This window comes from Pseudorasbora parva, chromosome 5 (genome assembly GCF_024679245.1).
Source record: "Pseudorasbora parva isolate DD20220531a chromosome 5, ASM2467924v1, whole genome shotgun sequence".
In the NCBI taxonomy this organism is placed as follows: domain Eukaryota; kingdom Metazoa; phylum Chordata; class Actinopteri; order Cypriniformes; family Gobionidae; genus Pseudorasbora; species Pseudorasbora parva.
In genome coordinates, this window is record NC_090176.1 from 48,351,119 (window position 1) to 48,378,456 (window position 27,338).

The 27,338-nt window shown below is 38.7% G+C and overlaps 1 protein-coding gene across 2 annotated transcripts in view; it reads left to right on the plus strand.

Annotated features, from left to right (window-relative positions):
* The window catches only part of LOC137075692 (potassium voltage-gated channel subfamily H member 7-like), a 152,783-nt gene extending 125,742 nt beyond the window's left edge, over positions 1 to 27,041 (plus strand). For both annotated transcript variants that reach the window (XM_067444581.1, XM_067444582.1), the window contains 6 exons: positions 2,479 to 2,684; positions 2,795 to 2,879; positions 6,245 to 6,460; positions 13,132 to 13,288; positions 22,925 to 23,090; positions 25,839 to 27,041. In XM_067444581.1, coding sequence (XP_067300682.1) covers positions 2,479 to 2,684; positions 2,795 to 2,879; positions 6,245 to 6,460; positions 13,132 to 13,288; positions 22,925 to 23,090; positions 25,839 to 26,066 — 1,058 coding nt within the window. In that variant the 3' untranslated portion in view covers positions 26,067 to 27,041. The remainder of the gene's footprint in view (positions 1 to 2,478; positions 2,685 to 2,794; positions 2,880 to 6,244; positions 6,461 to 13,131; positions 13,289 to 22,924; positions 23,091 to 25,838) is intronic.
* The last annotated feature ends 297 nt before the right edge of the window (positions 27,042 to 27,338 follow it).

Genomic DNA, 27,338 nt, shown 5'->3' on the forward strand with positions numbered 1-27,338 from the left:
ATATATATATATATATATATATATATATATATATATATATATATATATATATATATATATATATATAAAACTCAGATTGTGTTCGTCTGAAGAATGTCATTCACACCTAGAATGGCTTGAGGGTGGGTAAATTATTTTTGGGTGAACTATCCCTTTTAAAATGTTTCACTGTAAGCCAGATTTTATCTTTACAATTAAAGTATCTTTAATTACCTTAAGTATAATGTTTACAAAAACAAAACCACACACTGAACAACTGGAGTAGAAATAATTTAACTCAAAATTTGCTAGAAAATTGCACAATTAAAGGGTTAGTTCACCCAAAAATGAAAATTCTGTCAATAATTACCTACCCTAATGTCGTTCGACACCCGTCAGACACAGATGAAGATATTAGTGTTGAAATCCGATGGCTCAGAAAGGCCTTCATTGACACCAATGTCATTTCCGCTCTCAAGACCCATAAAGGCACTAAAGACGTCGTTCCAAAGCCCATCTCACTACAGCGGCTCTACAATCATTTATGAAGACACGAAAAGAGTTTTTGTGCACAAAACAATAATGAAATAACGACATATAGTGATGGGCTGAATTCAAAACAAAGCTTTGAGCGGTTATGAATCATCGTATCGATTCATGATTCGGATCACCAAAGTCACATGATTTCAGCAGTTTGGCACGCGATCCGACTCATGAATCGATACGCTGATTCATAACCATTCAAAGATTTGTTTTGAATTCAGCCCATCACTATACAAGTCATTATTTAATTTTTTTGCGCACAAAAACTATTCTAGTGTCTTCATAAATGATTGTAGAGCCGCTGTAGTGAGATGGGCTTTGTAACGACGTCTTTAGTGCCTTTATGGGTCTTGAGAGAGGAAATGACATTGGTGTCAATGAAGGCCTTTCTGACATTAGGGTAAGTAATTATTGACAGAATTTTCATTTTTGGGTGAACTAACCCTTTAATAGCAAATCCTCTTAGAGTGTACTTTAAAAGTATGAGGACTCTCGAAATTGATATGGTAAAACCTATGCCATCGTTACGGTTCGTATCGCTGTGTATCAATTGCTGAAGAAGATCCAGAGCTGAAATTCAGGTATGGTATTGTGAGTTTCTTTCTGGCACGCGCTGTAAGCAGTTGACCAAACACAACAAACTGGTCAATCTGACCAATCAGAGCAGAGCAGGCTCTCAGAAAGGCGCCGTTTAGAGAGGCTGAATCTTTTATTACATGTTTCAAATACAGTGTAAAAAGAGGTGATGCTGCAATGTATATTATGAGAAACCTTGGATATTATAGAGGTCATGGGCGTCGGAACCATTGTGTGTGGGTGGGACAAGACCCACCCACTTTTTAAGACCAATGATATTGGACCCAGTCACTTTTGTCTCTAATTCAGCATGTCTACTTACATTGACTACCCCTTAACCAAGAAACTTATTAAGAAACTTATTATTAAACACATGTTATTTCCCCATTTCTAATATTTTCTATTTTTTTATTGAAAATAAATGCCTTTCCGATCTCATATTTGATGGGGAAAGGGAGTAGAGCGAGTGTGGCAAAAGGCGGATTCGAACCCATACTCGCGATATGCGTCAAAACTTAATACCATGCGTCTTACCCCTACTCTATAGCCACAGTAAATAATTCAGTGATTTCTGTAATTTTGTCTGGCCCAATCAATCGTTTAGTAAACGGCACTTTTTCTGTCTGGCAATGGAGCATAAAAAACATGCAACTTGTTCATTATCATTATGAAACTGTTGATGTCTATGGCAGTTAAATGCCTTTTTATTAGACTATTGGTATTGACTGGTTTGAGGTCTTTTTTGGTATAGGAAATTGATATGGCCTAAAACGTACCATAATGCAGGAAATCACATCTATGAAATCATTTTTTTTCTGGGGGAGAACCCCCAGACCCCCCCGCAAAACAATTTACCCACCTATCATATTTTGTCTTAGCCGATACTGACCCACCCACTTTTTATTTGCTTCCGACGCCCATGATAGAGGTATATTATGAGAAACCTTGGATGCATGTAAATCTATTGTAAATCTCAATAAAATTAGGAGCCTTTAAAATAGCACAATGGGACATTTTAAACCATTTAGAGCAATTCAAATCCTGTATTCTGCGATCTTTAAATGCAAAAGAACAAACAGTTGTTATCCAACAAGAGGTAAGAGGGAAAAGAACAGCATATACATGACATCATCTAAATCATAATCTCCACAGATAGAACGAGCGCTGATAATCCGCATGCACAGACTGACCTAAACTAACCTTGCTTTCTCAGACAAACCTATAAAGACACAATCCACATCAGAAATCCCATGCAGAAACATGCATCTAAGGAGGCAGTGTGATACGGCTTCTGAGACACAAAAAAATGGTCTAAACACATCATGCATCTGTTTTCCAGACGATAAATACCTTACCTGAATGCGTCCTTTGTTTTTCCAGGTAAGAATGATATATTTGGAGAGATGATCCACCTGTACGCTAAGCCCGGGAAATCAAACGCAGATGTCAGAGCGCTCAGCTACTGCGACCTGCACACCATCCAGAGAGAAGAGCTGCTGGAGGTTTTGGACATGTATCCAGAGTTCGCAGACTATTTCCTCACCAATCTGGAGCTGACCTTCAACCTGCGGGATGAAAATTCAAAGGTACTTCCCATCAAAACAAGAACTAATGCAGAAAACAGATAAAATTAAAGCATTTATCAGTCCCCAGAGGTCATTATTGCGTGTTGTTGTTGTTGGGCTCCTCTCTTCAGAGCACTTTTTCACCAGCTAGTGATTCAGATGGAGAGGATACGAAGAGCCGAAGAAAGATCTCCTTTAAACGCAAACCTTCCAAAGGTGACTATGATTGATTGATTACTTTACACCATGCCACTTATGCAGGAACTTAGGGTCAAATGGTAAGAAATTTCACTGTTCGGTCTGTATAATTTTCAGTTCAGGGGTGTGTTTTTCCTCGTACAACGATGAAACTTGTTGGCCGGGCAATGTGTATACGCCAATCAGGCATAACATTATAACCTAATATTGTGTTGGTCCCACTTTTGTGCCAAAACAGCCCTGACCCGTGAACGTGTGCTTTGGTATCTGGCACCAAGATGTTAGCAGCAGATCCTTTAAGTCCTGTAAGTTACGAGGTGGGGCCTCCATGGATCTGTCTTGGTTGTCCCACAGCACATCCCACAGATGCTCCATTGAATCGAGATCTGGGGAATTTGGAGGCCAAGTCAACACCTCAAACTTGTTAAGCTTCTCAAACCATTCCTGAACCATTTTGTGGTTTGTGGCAGGAGCATTATCCTGCTGGAAGAGCCACAGCCACCAGGGAATACCGTTTCCATTAAAGGGTGTACATGGTCTCAACAATGCTTAGGTTGGTGGAGCGTGTCAAAGTAACATCCACATGGATGGAGGACCCAAGGTTTCCCAGCAGAACATTGCCCAAAGTATCACATTACCTTTCCACTGCCCAAAGAGCCACGACAATCCACGTGATGTAAAAGAAAATATGATTCATCAGACCAGACCACCTTCTTCCATTGCTCCGTGGTCCAGTTCTGATCCTTCACATGCCACTGTTGGCTCTTTCGGCGGGGTCAGGGGTCAGCATGGGCATCCTGACTGGTCTGTGGCTATGCCGCCCAATACGCAACAAACTGTGATGCACTCTGTATTCTGACACCTTTCTATCAGAACCAGCATTAACTTCTTGAGCAGTTTGAGCTCCAGTAGCTTGTCTGTTTGATCGGACCACACAGGCCAGCCTTCACTCCCCATGTGCATCAATGAGCCTTGGCCGCCCATGACCCTGTGGCCGGTTCTCCACTGTTCCTTCCTTGGAGCACTTTTGACAGATACTGACCACTGCAGACCGGGAACAGCCCACAAGAGCTGCAGTTTTGGAGATGCTCTGACCCAGTCGTCTAGCCATCACATTTTGGCTCTTGTCAAACTCACTCAAATCCTTACTCTTGCCCATTTTTCCTGCTTCTAACACATCAACTTTGAGGACAAAATGTTCACTTGCAGCCTAATATATCCCACCCACTAACAGGTGCCGTGATGAAGAGATAATCATTGTTATTCAGTCTTTACCTGTCATAATGTTATGCCTGATCACGTATGTAATCATACACATATGTGAAATAATGTGCTCATCAACATTAAACCGCATATAACTCAAAGCTGTGTAATGTTACTGAATGAAATGTGGACCCAGGATGGGCTACAGGACTGTGAAGCTTTAGGGATGTTGGTGTTTCTGAATCCAATCCGGATATATTCTTTGATAAAAATGTGATTTTCTCAGTTTTTTGCTCTAAATGTTGCTTTTTATTAGACTTATCCACATTCAAGTGTTAATAAAAAAGAATGCATGAAACATTTTTCTTAAAGCAGTGAATCAGTTTTCTTTTTATATAATGCATGATATTTATACAACTAATATTCTGGGGGCCATGACATTTTTGTAAAACATTTTTTTTAAAACTCTGGCAGGGAAAGAGTTTAGATGCACTGTTATTGTGTCAATATTACAAGATAAGCTGTTATTTTTACAGATGTAATTATGATGAAGTTCTATATCTCTGGTGAGCTTTTAAACACTGTTTTATAACACTTAACTTGGAAAAACACTTAATGTGGCTTAAATGCACTACTTAAGTACCAGTGAGAACCAGATATATGGCCATAAAAATGATCTACTCCGCATGCGGTCCAAGGAGAAAGACAATATTTTTTAATGTGATTTGACCTCATCGACCTATTACAAGGAAACAGCTTAACACTGCTTAATGTACCGAGACAGTGACTGGAAAGAACATTTTGTTTTTGCTCTCTGATTATAAATCTCTATAGATGAGCCTCTAATCTTACGTCTCACATTGCGTACTATAATAAAACATGAGTTGTGAAAAGAGCTGTAATGTTTAACAATGATTATGACATCACACTTATGAATGTAGAGTTTATGATTTATAAACAAGGGTTAAGAGAAATTCTGTCCTACTACATTATTGCTTATAACAGGCTTCTATGGGAAGATAATGGTAATAATAATGTTTCATATGTTAATTACACTAGTAAACATGAATGAAAAATCAAAAATACTTCTGCCGCATTTGTTAATCTTAAAGGGTTAGTTCCCCCAAAAATGAAATTGATGTCATTAATGACGCTCCCTAATGTCATTCCTCACCCGTAAGACGTCCGTTCATCTTCAGAACACAGTTTAAGATATTTTATATTTAGTCTGTGAGCGTATCCAAGTGTATGCACACTATACTGTCCATGTCCAATAAGGGAATAAAAATATCATCAAAGTAGTCCATATGTGACATCAGTGGGTTAATTAGAATCTCTTGAAGCATCGAAAATACATTTTGGTCAAAAAATAACAAAGACTACGACTTTATTCAGCATTGACTTCTCCTCCTTGTTTGTGTTGAAACCTCAAATAAAGATTAAAACGGTTGTGAATCAGCGTACTGATTCATGATTCGGATCACATGCCAAACTGCTGAAATCACGTAACACTGGCGATCCGGATCATTGATCGATTCACTGATTCATAACCGTTTGAATCTTTATTTGAGGATTGAAAACAAACGCGGAAGAGAAGACAATGCTGAATAAAGTCGTCGTTTTTGTTATTTTTGGACCAAAATGTATTTTGGATGCTTCAAGAGATTCTAATTAACCCACTGATGTCTCATATGGACTACTTTGATGATGTTTTTATTCCCTTTCTGGACATGGACAGTATAGTGTGCATACACTTGCATACGCTCTCGGACTAAATATAATATATCTTCAACTGTGTGTGAAGATGAACGGCTGTCTTACGGGTGAGGAACGACATTAGGGGGAGGATTAATGACATCAATTTCCTTTTTGGGTGAACTAACCCTTTAATGTTATTTAACTAAAACTTTAATTAAAGCTATTTAATATTAAACATTCATTTAAAGTAAAAAGACCGTACCTAATCAATATATTTTCTTTAGCTGATATGTTAATTAATGTAGGTCATATACATTAATAGGCTTAATAAACAGAAACTAAATTAGCTATAGTAATTTTTTTCCCCCAGTGTACATTGCACATCTGGCTTATAGTCAGATCACTTTGTGCTTAAAAACATGTTCGGACAGCGTTGTTTTCAATCGTGTCTGATCGTGTACCTCTGACCGATCGTCCCGTAGCAGGAAGCCTCAAAGAAGCGGACAGCGAGTGCAGGACGGAGCGGCGAGAGTCTCGTCTCAGCTCTAAGCGAAGCTCTGAGGACCATTACACCTCCAGAGAGGAACAGCAGAGGCTTCTGGGAGCAGCAATAATAGAGTATCCATCCGTACAGAGCTACACCTCCACGCCGGGCTGCAGTCCACTGGCTGAGGACGCACAGAAAAAGACATGTGATGGTGAGGCTTTAGTGCAAGTTCTTCTTAACACCATGCGCAACAACCCGGAAGGGACAAATATACACTTCACACTTTATAAATTCATCCTAAATAGAACACAATGCATGATGTTTCATTACACATTTGAGTTTTATCTTAAAGAGTCCATATTATGCCCTTTTACAAAGTATACCACATTTGGGGGTCTACTAGAATATGTTTTCATGCTTGAATGTTAAAAAACACATTATTTCCCCCATATTCTCCATTGTTGCAGCTCCTCTCTTCCCAGTCTGTCAGTAACGCTCTGTTTAGTTCCTGTCTCTATGTAGTCCCTCCTTCTGACAGTTTCAACACACTAAAACCAGGTCCGCCCCTTTATTCTGCTTATTTTTTCTCAAAATTGTGAGATATAGTCAAAATTGCGAGATATAAACTCTCAATTGTGATAAATCATAATAATCGCAATTAACGTTTATTTTTTATTCTGTGGCAGAAACAAGCTTTTAGTAAAAGTAAACTTAGGAAACACCAGGTTTCAAAGCGGTTTCAATATCCACATAAACTGTTACAATTTCAAAGCATAAATGTGTTACTTGCAATTAACATTAAAGAGACGCTACAATGTTTTTATTGTTGTTTGTTTGTTAGCTCCAATATATTTTGAATTATTTACTTAATATAATTTTTTTAACAAAATATGTTTTCTAAGTTTGTCTCTTTTCAATGCAGAATCATTACAAAATTTTAAGGATTTATGCCGACATAGTCCAAACCCCCTACAAACATTTGGGGAGCACTGTATATTTTACAACACAAATATCCATAATCATAACCTATAATAGCATTTAGTTATAATTTCAACATTTCTCACAAAATCAAGCTTTAATATCTGTTTCAATAATAGGAAAAAATATTTTCTTGTGCCATTTGTCAACTTATGTACACTGTAAAAAATGATATGTTCAATAAGTTATGACAACATATGTTTTTACATTGTTTTAACTCATCAAAATAGGTTAAGAAATGTTTAACTTTTTTTTAATTAGTTATACAAGATGTAACTCATTTTGTCAACTTATTATGTAGATAGCTAATACAACTACTGTAATTTTATTTTAATAATTTAATTATGCATTTAATTGATATTTTGTTGACAAACATGGCAACATTAATATTCAAATTAAAAGCCTAAAGGAAACATTGAATTATGTACACTTATGCTATCATAATCCTTCAAGAACAACCTCCACCAGAGCAATAGTAGTATGTAAAATGACCTTCACAAGTTTTTAAAAAGCTCTGTATATTCTGTGCTTTCAGCGAAGTAGAAACAGGCTTTTAGCTTGATGGATGACTTCAAAACAAAAACCATTGTACAATCGTCCTAAAAACTTTTCAGACATTGTTAGTCCTTAAAACACTGCTTGACAGGGTATAAAAGGAAAGCAGAGCTCTGGCACACAAAAAAAGTATTGATCGAATACGTCTGTTCCTAAATCCAAACTAAAGCAGCATGATAAGCGCGCGTGCGAGAGAGAAGTAGATGCCACGGTAAAACAGGGTCTTTCAGGAGCTTAAGGCACAGTGCGGCCCGTTTTACAGGCTTTAGGAAAATCCGCTGGGCATCTATTCCCTAACTCTCCTCAATGAGCACACAATGTTCCCTCCTGCACTACAGCCAAGCAAGATAATGCCCACCAGCCACTAGAGAGGGGGATTGCCATTGGAATATGACCTCCACGTGTACACACACACACACATAAACATGTACAAACCCTCTAGACCCAACATGATTATCATGGCATTGAAATATTAAAGCAATATAATAATTTACCGTCATGCTTTTCCAACCTCAGGACGCTCATAATGATTTTGGATTAGAAAACGAACTTGAAAATAACAAGTGTGATCTTGGGAGATTGTATTGAGAGGAGGAAGTGGAGAATGGGGCAAAAAAATCATCTAAAAGATCACTAAATTTGACGAGTCTGGTTGAGCTGGATGGATTGGGTGATTTTTGCATTAGGGTTTTGAAACCAAATCTTGAGGGTATCTGGCATTGATGGCCACAATGAAATACAAAGGGGCAATTTAGATTCACCTTTGAAATACACCAACGTCTTTGGGGTGCTCAAGCCAATAAAGTATTTATTAGACATTTGCAGCCCTGAGATAATACCTGAAATTAGGAAGCACCTGTTCCAGAAGTCTTGAGGTTTGTTCAGATGCAGCTTTGCCAACCTAAGCCATGTTGCTGTGTTATTTTAGAGGCTTTCTTCTGGGAACCCCTCCAAACATGACACACTTGTCCCATCTTTTTCCAGTCGTACTGTTGTGAACGTTAACATGTTAACCGAGGCCTGTAGAGTCTGAGGTGTAGCTCTTGGGTGTTTCACGGTTTCTCTGAGCATTGCATGATCTGACCTTGAGGTGAATTTGCTGGGACGTCCACTCCTGAGATGACTGGTAGCTGTCTTGGATGTTTTCCACTTCACTGTAGAATGATGGACTTCAAATTGTTTGGAAATGTCTGTATAAGCCCCCTCAGCCTGACAGCTGTAGTTATTTCCCTCTTAACTCCTGTGTTAACAGTAAGAATGTCCTTAGTTTTTTCACCCATGGATTTTCCAAATTTGCCCTATAGCTTTTATTAAATAAGTAAATGAAACGGTCCAATATGTCCTTATTTCTTATTCATACACACCTGCCTGGTCCTGCAGATTTGCATAATACAACATCAGGAAGATTAGATCCTTCCTATTAGAGATGGCTACACAACTCCTGGCCAGAGCTCTTGTTCTCTCCAGACTGGACTACTGTAATACTCTTCTTGCGGGTCTCCCAGCATGCACCATTAAACCCTTGCAACTGATCTAGAATGCAGCGGCGAGAGTGGTATTGACGAGTTCACACTTACATTAATTAAACAGAATAAAGATGATGCGTATTTGGCGTAAATTAAACTTCAATTCAACGCGCCAAAGAGAGCACACGTCACGCCTATCTTCATCAGTTTGCTCTGGCTGCCAGTGGCCGCTCGCATCAAATTCAAGTCACCGGTGCTTGCCTACAAAGCAACCACTGGCTCTGCACCAATATACCTAAACTCGCTTGTTCAGACTTACACACCCTCCAGAAGCTTGCGTTCTGCAAGTGAGCGACGCCTCGTGGTGCCATCCCAAAGAGGCATGAAATCACTCTCACAGACCTTTTCCTGGACCGTTCCCACTCAATGGCCCTCATTTATCAATCTTGCGTAGAAACGGGTGTATATGTTGGCGTAAGATTATGCTTACACTCCTCTCACCGCCTGATTTATGAAGCTGTGCGCACCTCTGCAATCCAGGTGTACGCAATACCTGCCCTTGATAAACGCTGTGGCTGAAAACGATCGTCAATAGAATAACACTAACCCCTATATATTCGAGTCTCCGCCTCCCCCACGCCCTCATTTTACGCCATGGACACACGGAAGACGGCAAAAGAAGCGAAACTTCTCAGGCGTGGAGATCGAGACCATCACCAGGTGGAAAAAACCCCGAAATTGTTTTATTTGGGAGTTTAAAGAGTGGGATTAAAGGCACCCACAAAAACAAAATATGGACCCATATGAGTACTGTTAATAGAGCGAGCGAGGTGTTTGAGAAGTGCACTCCAGCAGTTTAAATAGCTGTTTGGATGAGAAATTACCTATCACATTGCATTATTTTACAGCATCCGTTTTGAAACAATTAGCATTTAATTTCATATCACGTCACATGCATTGGGTATGATAGTGAAGATGATGTGATGTGGAGTACCATTCATTCACATTAGGCTAATAATTGCATGACAATTTGTAAGATTCTTCTTCTTCTTCTTCTTCTTCTTATTATTATTATGATTTTTATTATTAATGACTTATTGTTATTTAGAAGAAGAATGTCGTTATTATTTATTTTATTACTATTATTAAAAGAAGAATACGCAAGGGTTGGACGCAAGGTGTTTGTTTATTAAACAAACCAAAAAGGGCATATGTACTACGCTAGATTAAGTGAGACTTGTTACATCACCTGCATGCTGTTGCCCCTTGTTGGTTTAGTTGCTTCTGTTGCTCTCCTCATTTGTAAAACGCTTTATATGTATGTAGTGTATGTATATATGCATGTATGTATGTATGTATGTATGTTTGTTTGTTTATAAATTATATAATTGTGTGACATATGGGTGAGTAAATTATGACAGAATTTTTGCCTCAACATTAATACAGAAAATATATAATTTATTGTCAGCGTTTGTGTGTTACGTGTTCTGGGAAAAGCAAACAGCACTTGCTGTAGGCATCTTCCTTTCAACTCTATTCATGTAATACTCATAATACATGATTATATACCATACTTCATCTGATGTGGGTGGATATATTAGAGGTCATGCTAGTTTCCCTGATGATTTAAAGCTGATGCGTGTCATCTTTATTGTAAGTTACATGTGCAGACCAGGGTTATTATAGTCAAAAACAAATACAAATAAAACCCTAAAAAACATTTTCTTACTGAAATAAAATAAACTTTAATTAAAAAAGTTTTACATTTAATTTAGTTTAACTCTGTATGCACTAAAGTAACTAAAATTAAATTAATAAATAATAAATTAATCTAATAAAAAAAATGCCAAAAACTATGTAAAATTAAAACAATTTTAAATAAAAGGTTACACTATTTTGAATATTGTACTTACTATTGAGTCATGGTTTGGTTTAGGATTAGTTACTTGTAATCATGTATAATTTACTGTTATAACTATAGAAGTATGTGTAGTAACGAGTAAATACTATGTGTATCTCAAAATAAAGTATTACCAAATAAAAAACTGATTCAAAATATTAATACAAATTATAACAGTATCTCAGTGAAACATCACACTGGTGCACTCTTATTGTAAGTTTAAACCATATTGTGCTTTCGAGCTCATTTATTTGCTCCTTTAAAAATTGACGAAACTAACTTTTAGCAGATTTATACACATTTAAAATGCCTCTTCTAGGGTAAAAATCCAAAAATGTTGATGTGGCTCAATACAATATTGTTTTAAGGTTTCGATATGCCTAACTTTCTACCGGAAATCTGCACGTGCGTTTTAAAGAGAAGCCTCACCTGTTGTTGAACACGTTTGTCACAGAGACGACCATGTCAGGTGTCCACGAGGGTGAGGGTCTGTCCTGGAGGAATTTCACTGCTCTGCTCATCTCTGGTTCCTCCACAGTCTCTGATCGGACATAAATTGGCGTCTCGCACAGTTTTGATCAGCGTGGAGCAGGTGTCTGTGAGAGATAACCATTGGCTTTAGTGTTTCTATTAGTCCTGAGCCTCACCGATAGCAAAGTCACAGCAATATAACACCAATACAAGCGCTAACACAGAGACAGCAGCCCTTTACACGCACCTGAGACACAATTTCTCAGTTTCTTCCTGTACAACATCACTCTGCACAGGATATGTCAAGTGCGTTCGGAGAATCACAGACAACACAGAAAACTAATGTTAAATGGAAATTAGGAATGCAGCTATGTTATAATAATCCATCGGAAAGATAAAGGCTAATCAACTCTTCAAAAGCAGGAGAAAGCACATCCCTTTTGTTTTGTTGTTGATGTCGAAGGTTATGTGCTGTGCAATCAAACTCTATTGTATTTTGATGATAATTAATTTCTCACTTGTTAGAATAGAGTTCTGTAAGGATGACGATGTTTGTAGACCAAACCTGGGAAGTGTGCATTTTAGAAAAATCAATGGGTATTTCTGAATGTGTTTTTGGTTAAATGCCTACAATGAGATCTGTGACAAACACAAGCTTAAGATATTTTCACTTTCAATCCACACTCAATCCTTTTAGTCACTTTATTTCACAGGGTATATCATTACATTATAATATTATATTTCCCTGTGAGAAATGTGCACAACTATATTCCTGAATTAAATAAATTTACACACAAAAACACAAGGAATGAGATGAGAAAGTGTGGTGTAAACCAGGGGTTTTCAAACTTTATGATGCCAAGGACCCCCAAATATGAATCTTTTATGAGGGACCCCCTTCCTAAAATTCACATTTTTTATGTATGAAAAAACATTTAAACTGTTAAATAGTAAGTGCGACATTATAAATACAACGTATTCTACGTATTACAACGTACGTTTTCAAACTTAAATTGGCTATACTTAATGTTAGATGATTAAACCTGAAGAACAACATTTTCAATTAAAAATTATTTGAAAAAGCAGCTTTCACAATAAATGCATACGGTGTTAAGAATACTGCCTTACAAACCCAGTGAGTAAGATAAAGGGGTCTATAGTGATACATTTTTTTTAAAAACACTAGAAAACAAAGCAAACATACAATTCTGGAAAGTATATATGGAAAGAAAAGAGAGAAACATTTGGAAATGTTTGATAGACTTTAACCATTTGTGCTTTGTCTTTTTACTCTCTGAAATTTTCCCCGGACCCCAGAAAATCCCTGGTGTAAACGACTGTGGAACCACGTTTTATTCTACCACATAAAATACATAATCAGTAAAAGCCCATTGTGATTTCTTTAAAGAAACTTAAAGAAGAAGTGATTTCTTTTCTTTACACCTTAGTGATTAATTATGTAGCTACAGTATGTGAGCACAAATGCATGTGTGTATTTTATACCCGTTTTAGATATCCAGACTGACGGTTGGTTAGCTGACAGTGTTAAAGCGGACGTGGACACGCCTGCACAGGAACAGGCCGGAGCTGAAGATGAAGATCTGGACGGTGACATCACGTATGGAGAAGTGGAGCACAGACTAGACCAACTGCAGGAACACCTGAGCAGGTGAAATAATGCTTCATTAGCGAACAGAGCACTGAGCCGTGTTTTATGACAGCGCAAAATGATTATATACACACGCTTGTGAATGCACAATCAATATTAATGCTTTAGTTGCAACAGTTGAGTTCATGCTGGATGGTAATTGAATAGTAAAAAAGAAGCCCATAGTGAGCCAAAAGCAACGGGACAAAACATTTAAACAGCGTGATTCAGATTTCACTTTCCACAACTACTAGAAGACCTACTGTCAGACAGGTTATTCACGTCACATCCACATCGTCAAGCTCAGTCTGAGGCTGCAGTTCGCTCAGCCATCAGGAAGTGAGTGCCTCTAAGGCCGGGGACAAACTGCAAGCGTGCCGTGAGCGTCTCGGCTGCGTGGCATATCCGTTTTTATTTCGGCTCCCATGTTAACCGGTTAGAGCTTGCACACTGTCTGCGCGACGCGCGGAAAACTTGTGCATGCTTCAAATAGAAGAGACGCCTATTTTTCACGCGAGCGTGTTGGAAGCGTTTCTAGGCAAAATATAATAGGAAAAGATGTTTATATATCATTTTGACACGAATACATATTAATAAATGACATTTTCATGTTTGAAAGTCTGTAGGTTAACATAAATGCAGATATAGACCTAATTGTGATATTAAAAACAACATATTGATAATTATCGATTTTGAAATATTAAACCTGTCAACACAGAACAAAATATTCTGTAGCCTAATTTGCCGTCAATACCATAGATATGTATGGCCAATTGGCTACTGCCGACGTTGTCTTTGCTGTATCAATAGGCAATATGTTTATATTTAACATGAAGTATAGGGCTTCCCTGTACATTAATAGCAGCAGAAGTGTCCACTCATGATGGGGGAGGAGAGAGAGTGACCCAATCAGCAGTAGGGGCGTGTCCACTCATGATGGGGGAGGAGAGAGAGTGACCCAATCAGCAGCAGGGGCGTGTCCACTCATGATGGGGAGGAGAGAGAGTGAGCCAATCAGCAGCAGGGGCGTGTCCACTCATGATGGGGGAGGAGAGAGAGTGACCCAATCAGCAGTAGGGGCGTGTCCACTCATGATGGGGGAGGAGAGAGAGTGACCCAATCAGCAGCAGGGGCGTGTCCACTCATGATGGGGGAGGAGAGAGAGTGACCCAATCAGCAGCAGGGGCGTGTCCACTCATGATGGGGGAGGAGAGAGAGTGAGCCAATCAGCAGCAGGGGCGTGTCCACTCATGATGGGGGAGGAGAGAGAGTGAGCCAATCAGCAGCAGGGGCGTGTCCACTCATGATGGGGGAGGAGAGAGAGTGAGCCAATCAGCAGTAGGGGCGTGTCCACTCATGATGGGGGAGGAGAGAGTGAGCCCATCAGCCGTAGGGGCGTGTCCACTCATGATGGGGGAGGAGAGAGAGTGAGCCAATCATCAGTAGGGGCGTGTCAACTTATGATAGGGGAGGAGTAGGAGGAGTGTCCACTCATGATGGGGGAGGAGAGAGATTGAGCCAATCATCAGTAGGGGCGTGTCAACTTATGATGGGGGAGGAGAGAGAGTGACCCAAACAGCAGTAGGGGGAGCGAGCAAGAGGGAAATTTGAAGAAATGCTGTTGAAAGAAAGATGGCTGAGAGACATTACAAAAGAGAAAAGGTCAGAGGAATATCACTAGAAAAAGAAGGGTTACGATCAGAAAGAGCTTTAGGACCTGAAAAAGCCCATACATAGACCCTCCCCTCAAAGAAATCAGGACAGAAGTGGTTGAAAGTGGAGAAAAGAGACTGATTAAAACGCTATGTGTAAACGGGTATGCATTTCCCTCGTCTACTTGTGATCCAGTCGACCAAAGCGCATCTTAATACCAGGTGTAAACAGGGTCAAAGAAACATTCGCTCTTGCATTGCGTGTTTGTGAATTTTGGGGGCACAACAATGAAGGGAGGGGTGTGTTTGTTTGGGTTGATTTCACTGTTAAACATTGATTCTCAGAAATCGCTTACTGCACCTTTAAGAAACATTTGAACCGCTGTAATGCTGTTTGCATCTCTGAGAGGCGAGTGAGTCTTCCAGTACATTACACTATGTTTTCAGGGGATCTGCGCACTACAACAAATTACACTAACCACATGCACGCCTGCAATAAACATTACTAAACAAAACATTGCTTGTGGTTATCATTCACATGCACATGAAAATTAGCCTCAGCTGACAAAACAAGTTTAGATAACAGCAGTTAAAACACACAGACGCACACACTCACACACACTGACACTGAAGCAGCAGGGTGAGCAGAATCACAGCAGGTGGTATTTTTAGCTGTAATACTGGCTTAGAGAGAAAGAAGCACCAGGCAGCAAAAATCCTGCATCAGCTGAGCTCCATATCGCACATCTTAAAGCACAGAATCTGACACGTCTGATAAGTGGATGAACAGGTCATATTTAACCACAAAATCTATAATATATTTTTTAAAGACAATAAAGCCTGTTTTCTGACCATTACTATTTTTTGTATTGTAACATTATATTCTGGCACATTGAGTTTTTAAAGAAATTTTATATACTAAATTGTCATTATGATAATAAAATAATATAATAAAAATATAAATGTATTATTTATAATTTATAATATATACACTATATTGCCAAAATGGACGAGTCTGGGTGTGGCGGTTGCCAGGAGAACAGGACATGCCTGACTGCATTATGCCAAGTGTAAAGTTATGGTGTGGGGTTTGTTTTTCGGGGAGTGTGCTCGGCCCCTTAGTTTCAGTGAAAGGAACTCTTAATGCTTCAGGATACCAAGACATATCGGACAATTTCATGCTCCCAACTTTGTGGGAACAGTTTGGGGATGGCCCCTTCCTGTTCCAACATGACTGCGCACCAGAGCACAAAGCGTCGGTCCATAATGTTTATTTCTTTTAATCTTGATGATTATAAGTGAAAACTAAGGAAAATCCCAAATTCAGTATCTCAGAAAAAATTAGAATAAGAGTTTTCTTCTATCACAATAATATAATATTACAATGTGAAAAAAAAGAAAAAGTTTTTCTTTATGTCATTTAAAAAAAAAAAATGTTTTGGGGCATTTGATGAAGTGAAATTATCTTGATGTGAAAAATGGAAAGATTCAAGCAAAAATCTAGGCAGTCCATATGCTTGCTTACATGTGCACATACGATGCATTTAAAAATCATTGTATAGGTCAGGGGTCCCCAGACTCGCCCTGCGTCCTAAATAGTATTCAAAAATAGAATTAGTATGTCCAAAATCATAGTATGTTGAAAAGAGTATTCCAAAGATTCCCGGATGGTTTACTATTTCCGGTCCGAATTCGAAGTATGGATCGATGGGCACTCTAACGGCTGATATTGCCCACAACCCATTGCGAGTTGGACGAGGATTCGATTAGAACTACAAACGCGGATAAAAAGCGTTAAAAAAACTACAAACATGACGGATGTGCGAGTTCGACGCATAGTTGCCAGGGTCGCGGTTTTCCCGCACAATTGGGCTATTTTAAAAAAGGAGTTGCGGGAAAAATTACGGAGGCGCGGGTTGCGGTTTTTTGGGCTACAATTAAAAAGTACCGCGGCCGCGGAAAAATATAAAAGAGCCAAAGAAAAAATTAAATGGAACGGTTTATTAGTGGGTATTGATCCCCGGGAACGAATTCACTTGGCAACAACCGCTGCACGTGAGTAGACACGTCACTTGAGCATTTCACAAATCAAGCATCATCACGTCACATGAGTTATGCCTTTGGTGGTTCAAGCATCGGTTCGGTTGTCCGTGGATGAACAAGCAGCACTATAAAATGTCAGATAAATGGAGAAAACCATCACCACAGATGCTTTCTCTCTTTACTGCTGAAATCTATTCAGCACCACATGAGAAGGGTGGGGAAGAGAGCATATGTCTAAATGAAGACAGCCCTGAGATTGTAAGCTGTACACACACACACACACACACAATTTTGGAATCGACTATTTTGATTGTTTTTGAAATAAGTATCTTCAACAAAGCTGCATTTATTTTATTAAAAATAAAAAAGTAATGTTGACTGTAATATTGTGAAATATTATTAAAATATAAAGAAACTGTTTTCTATTTGAATATAGTAAAATGTAATTTATTCTGTGATTTAAAGCTGTGTTTTCAGCATCATTACTCCAGTCTTCAGTGTCACATGATCCTTCAGAAATCATAATATGATTATTTGCTCCTCAACAAACATATGGTTATTATCAATGTTAAAACACTTTTAGGATTATTTAATTAATAGAAAGTAAAAAACAAAAACAAAACAGTATTCATCTGAAATAGAAAACTTTAGTAACATTGTACTACCGGGGGTAGGGGGTGGGTAAACAAAGAAAGGAATACATTTATTCAGCAAGGATGCCTTAAAAATTAATTAAGTGAAGGTATAGACATTTATAAAGTTGAAAAAGCTTTATATTTCAGATAAATGCTGTTCTTTTGAACGTTTTTTTGAAATTAAATAATCCTGAAAAAAAACTGTTTTCAACATTGATAATAATAAATAATTCTTGAGGAGCAAATCATCATATTACAATGATTTCTGAAGGATCATGTGACACTGAAGACTGGAATAATTCAGCTGAAAATTCAGTTTTGAATCACATAAATAAATTGCATTTTAGATTATATTAAAAAAAAGTTATTTTTAATAGTTATTTATTTTATGTACAAATATTTCACAATAATTCTGTTTAGCTGTATTTTTGATCAAATAAATGCAGACTTGGTGAGCAGAAGAGACTTTTTTTTAAAAACAATAAATTTTATATCAATTTTATATATGAGTTTATTTGTGGGCCCTTTATGGGAATCCAGTGGTTGTCTAATCTGATTGGACACTGAAAAATTGGGCTAGTTTTCATTCCATTTGGGCGGGTTTTGAGCATAGACCGTAAAAAAAGTTTTGAGTTGTCATTGGGCTAGAAATATTTTTGGGACCTGGCAACCCTGGTTCGACGGTTAAGTAGAGAAGTTTAGATAAAGGGGTTTGAGGGACCAACTATCAATATTTAACCTGACAAAAATATATTTATTCAGTGTTGTCCACATTATATTTCACCTGCAGCAGCATTGTGAACTTTTGTAATGACACGTTTGGCCATTAACTTTTAAATGCATCATTATATTTAAACTGCAAACACATGAGGAGAGTCTCTGCATTAAAGACCCACACATGGCAGATCAACGAGCGGCTACATTTCTCTCCGATACGGTAGGAGATTCAACTGAATGTGGAGGATTTGAACTGTGACGAATCTGACGATGATTGACAGGGCAGATAAACGGTGACGGGATGCACATAAAGTGACAGAGTCCGTTAAAGATGGCGAAGTAGTAATTCCAGAAGCTTGCATACTTTTCGGCTACACACTCAAAAGTATATACCTTTTCTTCACACAAAGAGTACATATTTTTAGGACGTAGTATAAGTAGGCGAATTGGGACGCAGCCTCGGTCCTGAGAGTTTAGCTCCAACCCCAATCAAACACACCTGAAACAGCTAATCAATGCCTTTATATATAGGATCTAGCAAACATTGATTACCGGTAGCTGTTTCAGGTGTGTTTGATTGGGGTAGGAGCTAAACTCAGCAGGACAGCGGCCCTCTAGGACCGGGTGTGGGGACCCGTGGTATATAGGTCGTCTCTTTGAGGGTGTTTCATTTCTAGTACCTACACCTATGTATAACTTTCTAAGAAAACGTTTGCCAAGCAAGATCACAAGAAAAAGAAGTAAACAGAAAAATAATAAAGCATGTTCACTGTGGCTATTTTAGGATTTATGTGGCGCCGCTATGAAATCGAAATAGGATGCGGACCGTGTCTTGCAAAATGACAACATTTGCGAGCTTGCAGACTCCAAGAAAGCAGGGATCATCTTATTCTCCAGTTAATGGCTCTTTGTTTTAATGACTAGGTGTGCCTTACACACTGATTAAACCTGCGCCGGCTCATTGAGCACTCATACCACATACTATAAATGATACCCCTGTCCTCACTGGTACCTCCGCACATGTCCATTACCTGCATGAAAAATGAACATGCCTTCTTGCTTTGGGGAATATTAATAATGAACGCTACTGCTTCTGAAATCTTCATGAATGGCCAGATCATGGTTTTTATCGAGTATTTGTGTGTGAAGGCTCTTTGGAACAGAAATGGTGTTGCATTGGGGTCATCTCTCTCTACTAGGCCCTACAAACTAGGTCATAAATAACTTTCTCATCAAAGTTGAGCAGGTAAAGTGATGAACTGGAAATAAGCATCCAGACGCATTCAACGCTGACAGGATCAGTGCAAGAACTCCCCCTTCTGTACAATAACAGTCAACACCAATAAACAATATTAAGTCAAATACTGTTTGTCAAGATGTGCTTTTCCTATAATTGAACACTTTTATCTCTTATAATAAAAGTGAATAGAAACTGTCAAAATTTTCAAAATGACAAAAACAAGCACCATAGTTCATATGACTTGCGTGTTTGTAACTTGTGAGAACCAATCGAGCATGTGAGAACCATAACCCAACACGTCTTTTGAAGCACAATATGAACTATCTGAATATATTTAATTTTTTTTATTTATTCCTGTGATCAAAGGTGAATTTCAGCATCTTTAGTGTCCTTCAGAAATTATTCTAATATGCTGATTTGCTTCTAAAGAAACATTTATTATTATTAATGTTAAATACATTTGTGCTATTTAATATTTTTGTGGAAACTGATTATTGTCCTAGCCTGACAAGCCAGACCCACATCAAGATGTTTGGTGTGGAAACTCACCATTGACAGCTCAATCCGAGGGGCGGATAAACTTTTGTCTTTCAGACTCCCTCTGCACGCGATAGGATAGCGCTACACCAACCAGAGCAACGAAGGTGAAGCAGAGCTCGCTAACAGATTAAACATTCGCCGTATCCGGTCGGCTAAACTCCGAACACATCTTCCCTTTTTAAGAATGACTTCAGTGCCGTTCTTTGTTCTTTTCTCAGAGAAAAGCTTAACTCCAAGTCTTCCAGAGTCGCGGTCAAAGCGGATTTGAAAAACCGCCGTTCGCCAGTTTCTGTGTTTACTAGAAGCACGCAAACGCAACTCGGCCGTCGTCATTATGGCCCCGCCCACCAACTCTATACACGACGTGATTGGCCCATCCAGATTTTGAGGAACACAGCTCAGAAGGGTATTGAGAGTTCCTAGACGACATTTGCGGGCAAATTAAATTTGCTGCCGCTAGGGTGCGTCTAGATTTCTAGGCTAGTATTGTCCATGATTATTTGAAGAATAAAAATCTCAAAACAACAACATATATTATAAAGTCTTTTTTTATCAATTTAATATGCCTTTACTTAATAAACGTATACATTTATTATTTCTCCTTTTCCCCCCAAACTTTTGAATGGCAGTGTTTCATGATTTCCAAATAAATAAATAGTTTTCAACATTGATTATAAGAAATGATCTTAGAATAATTTTAGAAAGATCATGTGACACTGAAGACTGAAGTAATGCCTGTGTAAGTTAATTCAGATTTGATGACAGGAATAAATTACATTTTAAAATATAATACAACAGAAACCAGTTCATTTAAACTGTAATATTTCACAATATTACTGTAGTTTTGATCAAATATAAGCAGCCTTGGTGAGATTAACAGACTACTTTAAAAAACCCTATAATGTTTTCAAATGTTTGACTGGTAGTATACGATATATATATATATATAACCAGTCAAATTCAAACACACACACATATGTATGAACACACTGTATATATATATATATATATATATATATATATATATATATATATATATATATTAGGGGTGTAACGATTCGTTTTAACAACAATTCGATTCGGCTGAAATAACATTTTTGGCTAAAAAGTTACTGAATCGTTTCGGATCATATCGTTCTAAATGAACCAATATCGTCCTTAAATCGTATCGACAACCTCAAATCGCGATACAAATCGAATCGTTGATAAACGAATCGTTACTAGTGATGTGTCGTTCATGAACGATTCGTTCATTTTGAACGAATCTTTATTATGACTCGGGACTACCGAGTTGTCTCAGATAGTGATTCGTTCATTTTGTGTTGACCGCGCATGCGCATTACGCAACATATGGCCTCTGAATCAGCTCTGAATCTCCGAATGATTAGTTCTTTTGAGTCTCGGGTTTGAGTCTTTCGTTCTTCCTGTTAGTCCCATAGAGTCTATGCTGTCAGTAACGGAAACAGAAAAGATTAGTTCTTTTGAGTCTCGAGTTTGAGTCTTTCGTTCTTGCTGTCAGTCACATGCTGTGTGTGTGTGTGTGTGTGTGTGTGTGTGTGTGTGTGTGTGTGTGTGTGTGTGTGTGTGTGTGTGTGTGTGTGTGTGTGTGTGTGTGTGTGTATATATATATATATACACACACACACACACACACAGTTGATTCAAAATTAGTCTAATTGAATTTGTGATGTTAGACTTGAATAGTCAATATATTTCCCATATTTGTATATGTCTGATATTAACTGAGAATAATATAAAAAAATAAAATAAATAACTACGTGCTTTTTACTAAAAAGGTTGTGAACTTGTGTTCTATACGGTGACAAGTCACGTGACAAAAGAACGAACGACTCAAACCCGAGACTCGATCAAAAGAACTAATCTTTTCTGTTTCCGTTATTGAAAGCATAGACTCTATGGGACTAACAGGAAGAACGAAAGACTCAAACCCGAAAGACTCGTAAGAACTAATCATTTTTGTTTCTGGACCTGTGTCACGCATGGTCCGGGCGGCCCAGCCCCCAGATCTGATCAGAGTCAGACACAGACGAGTCGACAGCTAACGTCTCGAGGAGCTCGAAGACACGAGAGGCGGAAAACAAACATGATAAATATGAAGTTGCAAGAGAAAGAATGTTTTGGATCAGGAGGTGAGGTGAACTAACAGAGAAACTGCAATAGCCTGACCCAACAACTAATCAATTAATTAAACATTTCAGTTTCTTATAATTTGGCTTTGGTTGCTGTACCCTATAGTTTATTTGTATGTAGTTTTAAAATGTAATCAACATTTTCATAAGTACTAGATGTGTTGGGCTATTTAACATGCCATTTTGGTGAAATGAACGAAATGACTCGAAATGACTCGAAAAAAGATTCGTTCATTTTGCTGAACGAGACTCAAAGATCCGAAGAGTCAGTAAAATGATCCGAACTTCCCACTACTAATCGTTACACCCCTAGTATGTATGCATGCATGCATGTGTACATATGCAGCTCTGGAAAAAAATTAAGAGACTACTTAACATTGAAAAATCTATGTTAATTGGTCTCTTAATTTTTTCCAGAGCTGTTTAATACACTCCCCTGTATACACACACACACACACACACACACACACACACACACACACACACACACACACACACACACACACACACACACACACACACACACACACACACACACACACACACACACACACACACACACACAATTTATGTTCCATGGAAAAGTAAAAGTCATATGGGTTTGGAAAAACATGGGAGTGTGTAAATGATTTTGACTATTTGTTCCAGGTCAGTTTTCTCACAGGTTACTGTCTCACCAGGTTAGAGTCCCAGATGACATCAGACATCCAGAGTGTCCTGCAGCTGCTGCAGAGGCAGACGTGTCTGGGACCTCCGGCCTACAGCAGCCTCGCAGGCGGTCCCGAGTACAAGAGACCGGCCATCAGAGTGCAGCCCGTCGCCACTGCAGCAAACTGCACATCACAGGTACAACACACACCTACAGGGAATAAACAACAAATGAATATATCTGGAGCTCAATTGACAAACCTATTTATTTTTATATTTCATTTTTTTTTTTTATATTCCTGTTTATCTTTAATTTTTCAGCTTTTATCAGTAAGTTGCCAAGGCAGCATTTCCAAACCTGTATGAGTTTCTTTCTTTTTCTGAATACAAAAGAAGATATTTTGAAGAATGTTTGTAACCAGGCAGAGAGAGCAATCATTCACTCTCATAGTAGGGAAAAATATGGTATTGGTATAGTGGTATATGGTAGTGAATGGTTGCTCTATCTGCTTTGTTACAAACATTCTTCCAAATATCTTCTTCTGTGTTCAGCAGAAAAAAGAAACTCATACAGGTTTGGAACAACATGAGGGAGAGTAAATTATAACAATTTTCCTTTTTAGGTGAACTATCCCTTTAACAAAACTGAACCCTATTAAACATCAAGCATATTTACATACTTGAAGTCTACTAGGCCTTTCTTGACATACAAAAATGTATTTTGCCCGAAACAAAAATATTTATTAACATGTATTACTCTGCATCTGAAGTATTCATTTGAATAATTTAAATATGATTAAAAAAATTAAAAGCTACATATATTGCCATCTACAGCATATATTGTTTTAGTCCCTATAAATAATGGAAAAATAAGTATATTTTGGTTCTCTAAGAGCACTGAGAAACATTTACTGGCACATCCTTGTGTTGTATTGTGACACGCAGTCTGTGAGAAAGAGGAGAGAGATCACATGGGCAGCCGTAGAGCGCCACCTACTGCAGACATGAACTATTTCTCATACAAGACATATCATTGGTTGATCTCTTGCAGTCAGTAATACTAAATATACAGTAGGTGTAAATGGGGCTCCAAAATGGTATTTTAACAAATAAATACTGTAAATAAAAAATATACACACACACTGACATCCACATGAATGGACCTCCACACTTGTCATCATCCCACAGTGTATACACGCACTCAGCCGTCCACGTGATGTAAAAAACAGGACTCTTTGGGCGAGGCAACCTTTTTCCATTGCTCCAGTTCTGACATTGGCATGTGTGTAAACGGCCCTACTCTGAGTGGGATTCAAACCGGAGTCTCAGGTGTGGGAGAGCAAGAAAGTGAGGTTTACACGCACAGCTCTTACTGACCTACTTCCGTTTCACGTGCCCATTGTAGGCACTTTCGACAGTGGACAGGAGTCTGACTGGTTTAAAATTTAAAATAACTCTTTAAAATTTTGTCTGATTTGTGCCACAGTTGACCTTCTGTTGGCTCGGACCAGACGGGATAGTCTCTGTTGCCCTCGTGCATTGATGAGCCTTGGACGCCCAACACCGTACCCCTTTTCACACAGAGTTGATCCCAGAAAATTTCCAAAGAATTGCAAGAGTGCCTTCTGTGTGAACGCAAACATATTCCGGGATTGATTCCTGGATCGATCGACCTAGTAATATTGCCAGGATCAGTCCCAAAACACTAGCCTGGTCTTACCAGACTCTCATACATTTCATTTGCACATTCATTGAAAATTACAATTGAACGGAAGTACGTAGAAGGGCAGAGCCAGGCTACCAAAACACGGCCTGTGTGAACAAAAGGCAAATCAATGCCGTAAGGTGTGTGCCGTAGTGATGACACTGAAGCTAAGATCGCTTGCCAGCTTAGTGGAACTGTACATGCTAGTTTATGATCGAATCATGAAAAAAATGCACAAGCGTGGTCCAGAAAAGATGGACGATGCACCTTTACGCTCTTCCATTATCCGCCCACACTCCCGCCTAATAAATCACACACCCCTGAACTGGACATGAAGAAATTAAAATTTGTTAGCTCGAACCGGGATAGCCTTGATTGGCCTTGTGCATCAATGAGCCTTGGTCACTGTTTTGTGGTTTGTCCCTCCTCTCCATCCACTGTTGGTAAATTCTCAGCCCTGCTGACCCAGAGGAACACACAAGCCTTGCCGTTTCAGAGATACCCTGATTCGGTCACCTTACCATAACAATCTGGCTCTTTCCTACACAAACCTTAATATGTGGCATTGTTAGGAGAGGATCAACAGTCTAAAAATGCTGGGTTAAAAACAACCCAAGCTGGGTTTGTCCATTTCCAACCCAGCTTGGGTTGTTTTTAAACCAGCATTTTTTAGAGTGAACGATATCCACTTCACCTGTGACCTGTGTGAATGTTCTGGCTTGTGTGTGTGTGTGTGTGTGTGTGTGTGGGGGGGGGGGGGGGGGCATGTTTTTGTGACATATGAGGACACAAATGTGTATGACACAGATATTACAAGGAGATGGTGACTTATGAGGACATTGGCCATGTCCTCACTTTTCAAAATGCTTATAAATCATACAGGATGAGTTTTTTTTAGAAAGTGAAAATGCATAATGTTTCTTGTGATGGGTAGGTTTAGGGGCAGTGTGTGTGTGTGTGTGTGTTTGTGTGTGAATGTGTATGTGTAAACTAAAATGTATGAGACTTCAAAGGATAAATACATCTTCAATAGTGCAATTTCCAGATTTTATCTCAAATAGTGACTTCTAAGAAAATGGTGTTGAAGACAAAAATCAAATGCCATGTTGATTAAAACCAGGATATGTCTGGCTGGACTAGACATAATCAAAATTTCAATCATGCAATTATGAATGATGCAAAACACTGAAATACATACCCACAGCATCTATAAAAGTTTCTATAAATTCCTCTTTTTACAGGAAATTTTGGCCATGGCAAACATCCATCCAAACCCCAAAGACTCTTCGTCAGGTCTGTCCACACACTCCACTGCCTTGTACAGTTTCACAAACAGCCAGACTCTTCCTCTGACACGGCAGCATTCGAAATCTCTGCTTCCAATCCAGCCCTCTTCCCCCCCCGACGCGGGACCTCTGGATCTCCACCGGCCGCTGTCTGACCCGGGGCTGCTGAAGGAACGCCGCTGACTCTCTCGTCGTCCGATGGGAAAGTCTGGGACGTCACACAGCTCTTCCACTGGAAGTACAAAGGACATTTTAAAACAGGCATTGGCCAAAACTTTAATACTAATGCAAGATTCTCCGCTGGCACTGGCCTGTATTCGCTTCTTCTGTGATGTCACTTCCTACTTCCTTCTCCCGCATTACGCTCCTCGAGGTCGAGGAATATATCGAACGGATTCTTGGACAACACTTCCATTTTCAGGAAGTAAATCTCTCATAGACAGACGGTGATACTTGTCTTTTTCACATACTCTGTGTTCTGCACACTTTTACACCAGTGTAAGACTCAGGATATTGATGGCAGTTCATATATCATACTCAGTATCTGGCAGAATTTCTTCCCTGTTTTATCATTATGAAACTCTTAAGTGATAATATTGTCATTTTGCACTTCCATTTGCAGAATTCTGTGGATTATATACTGCGTGGTGCACTATTGAAATTTATTTTTGCATTATTTTCTAATTTAGAACAGCACTTTTCATTAGAATTACGTAGTATGTAGTACAAAATATTTTGACAAAAAAATATTAATTTGACCAAAATTACATTTCAATTGCCGCTATTATGAAAAATAATGCAAACATGTCGAACTGTAACAGGCTAAACATGTTAAATAATATTACGATTATACTGTATACCGGTAACACTTTACAATAAGGTTTTATTTGTTATGATTAGTTATTAGTTAACATGAACTATGAAAAATATAGACCTACTTTATATTAACTACTAAGCCTTAACTACTATTACTACTATACTAACATTTAAATTAATAATTTGATAAAATGCACTTATTGTCTACAGGTTTTTACATTGTCCCTAACTTTACCCTTAAACTTACCCACACCACCACACCTGACCCTAACTCTACCCTTAAACTGACCCACACCACCACACCTGACCCTAACTCTACCCTTAAACTGACCCACACCACCACACCTGTCCCTAACTCTACCCTTAAACTGACCCACACCACCACACCTGACCCTAACTCTACCCTTAAACTGACCCACACCACCACACCTGTCCCTAACTCTACCCTTAAACTGACCCACACCACCACACCTGACCCTAACTCTACCCTTAAACTGACCCACACCACCACACCTGACCCTAACTCTACCCTTAAACTGACCCACACCACCACACCTGTCCCTAACTCTACCCTTAAACTGACCCACACCACCACACCTGTCTCTAACTCTACCCTTAAACTGACCCACACCACCACAC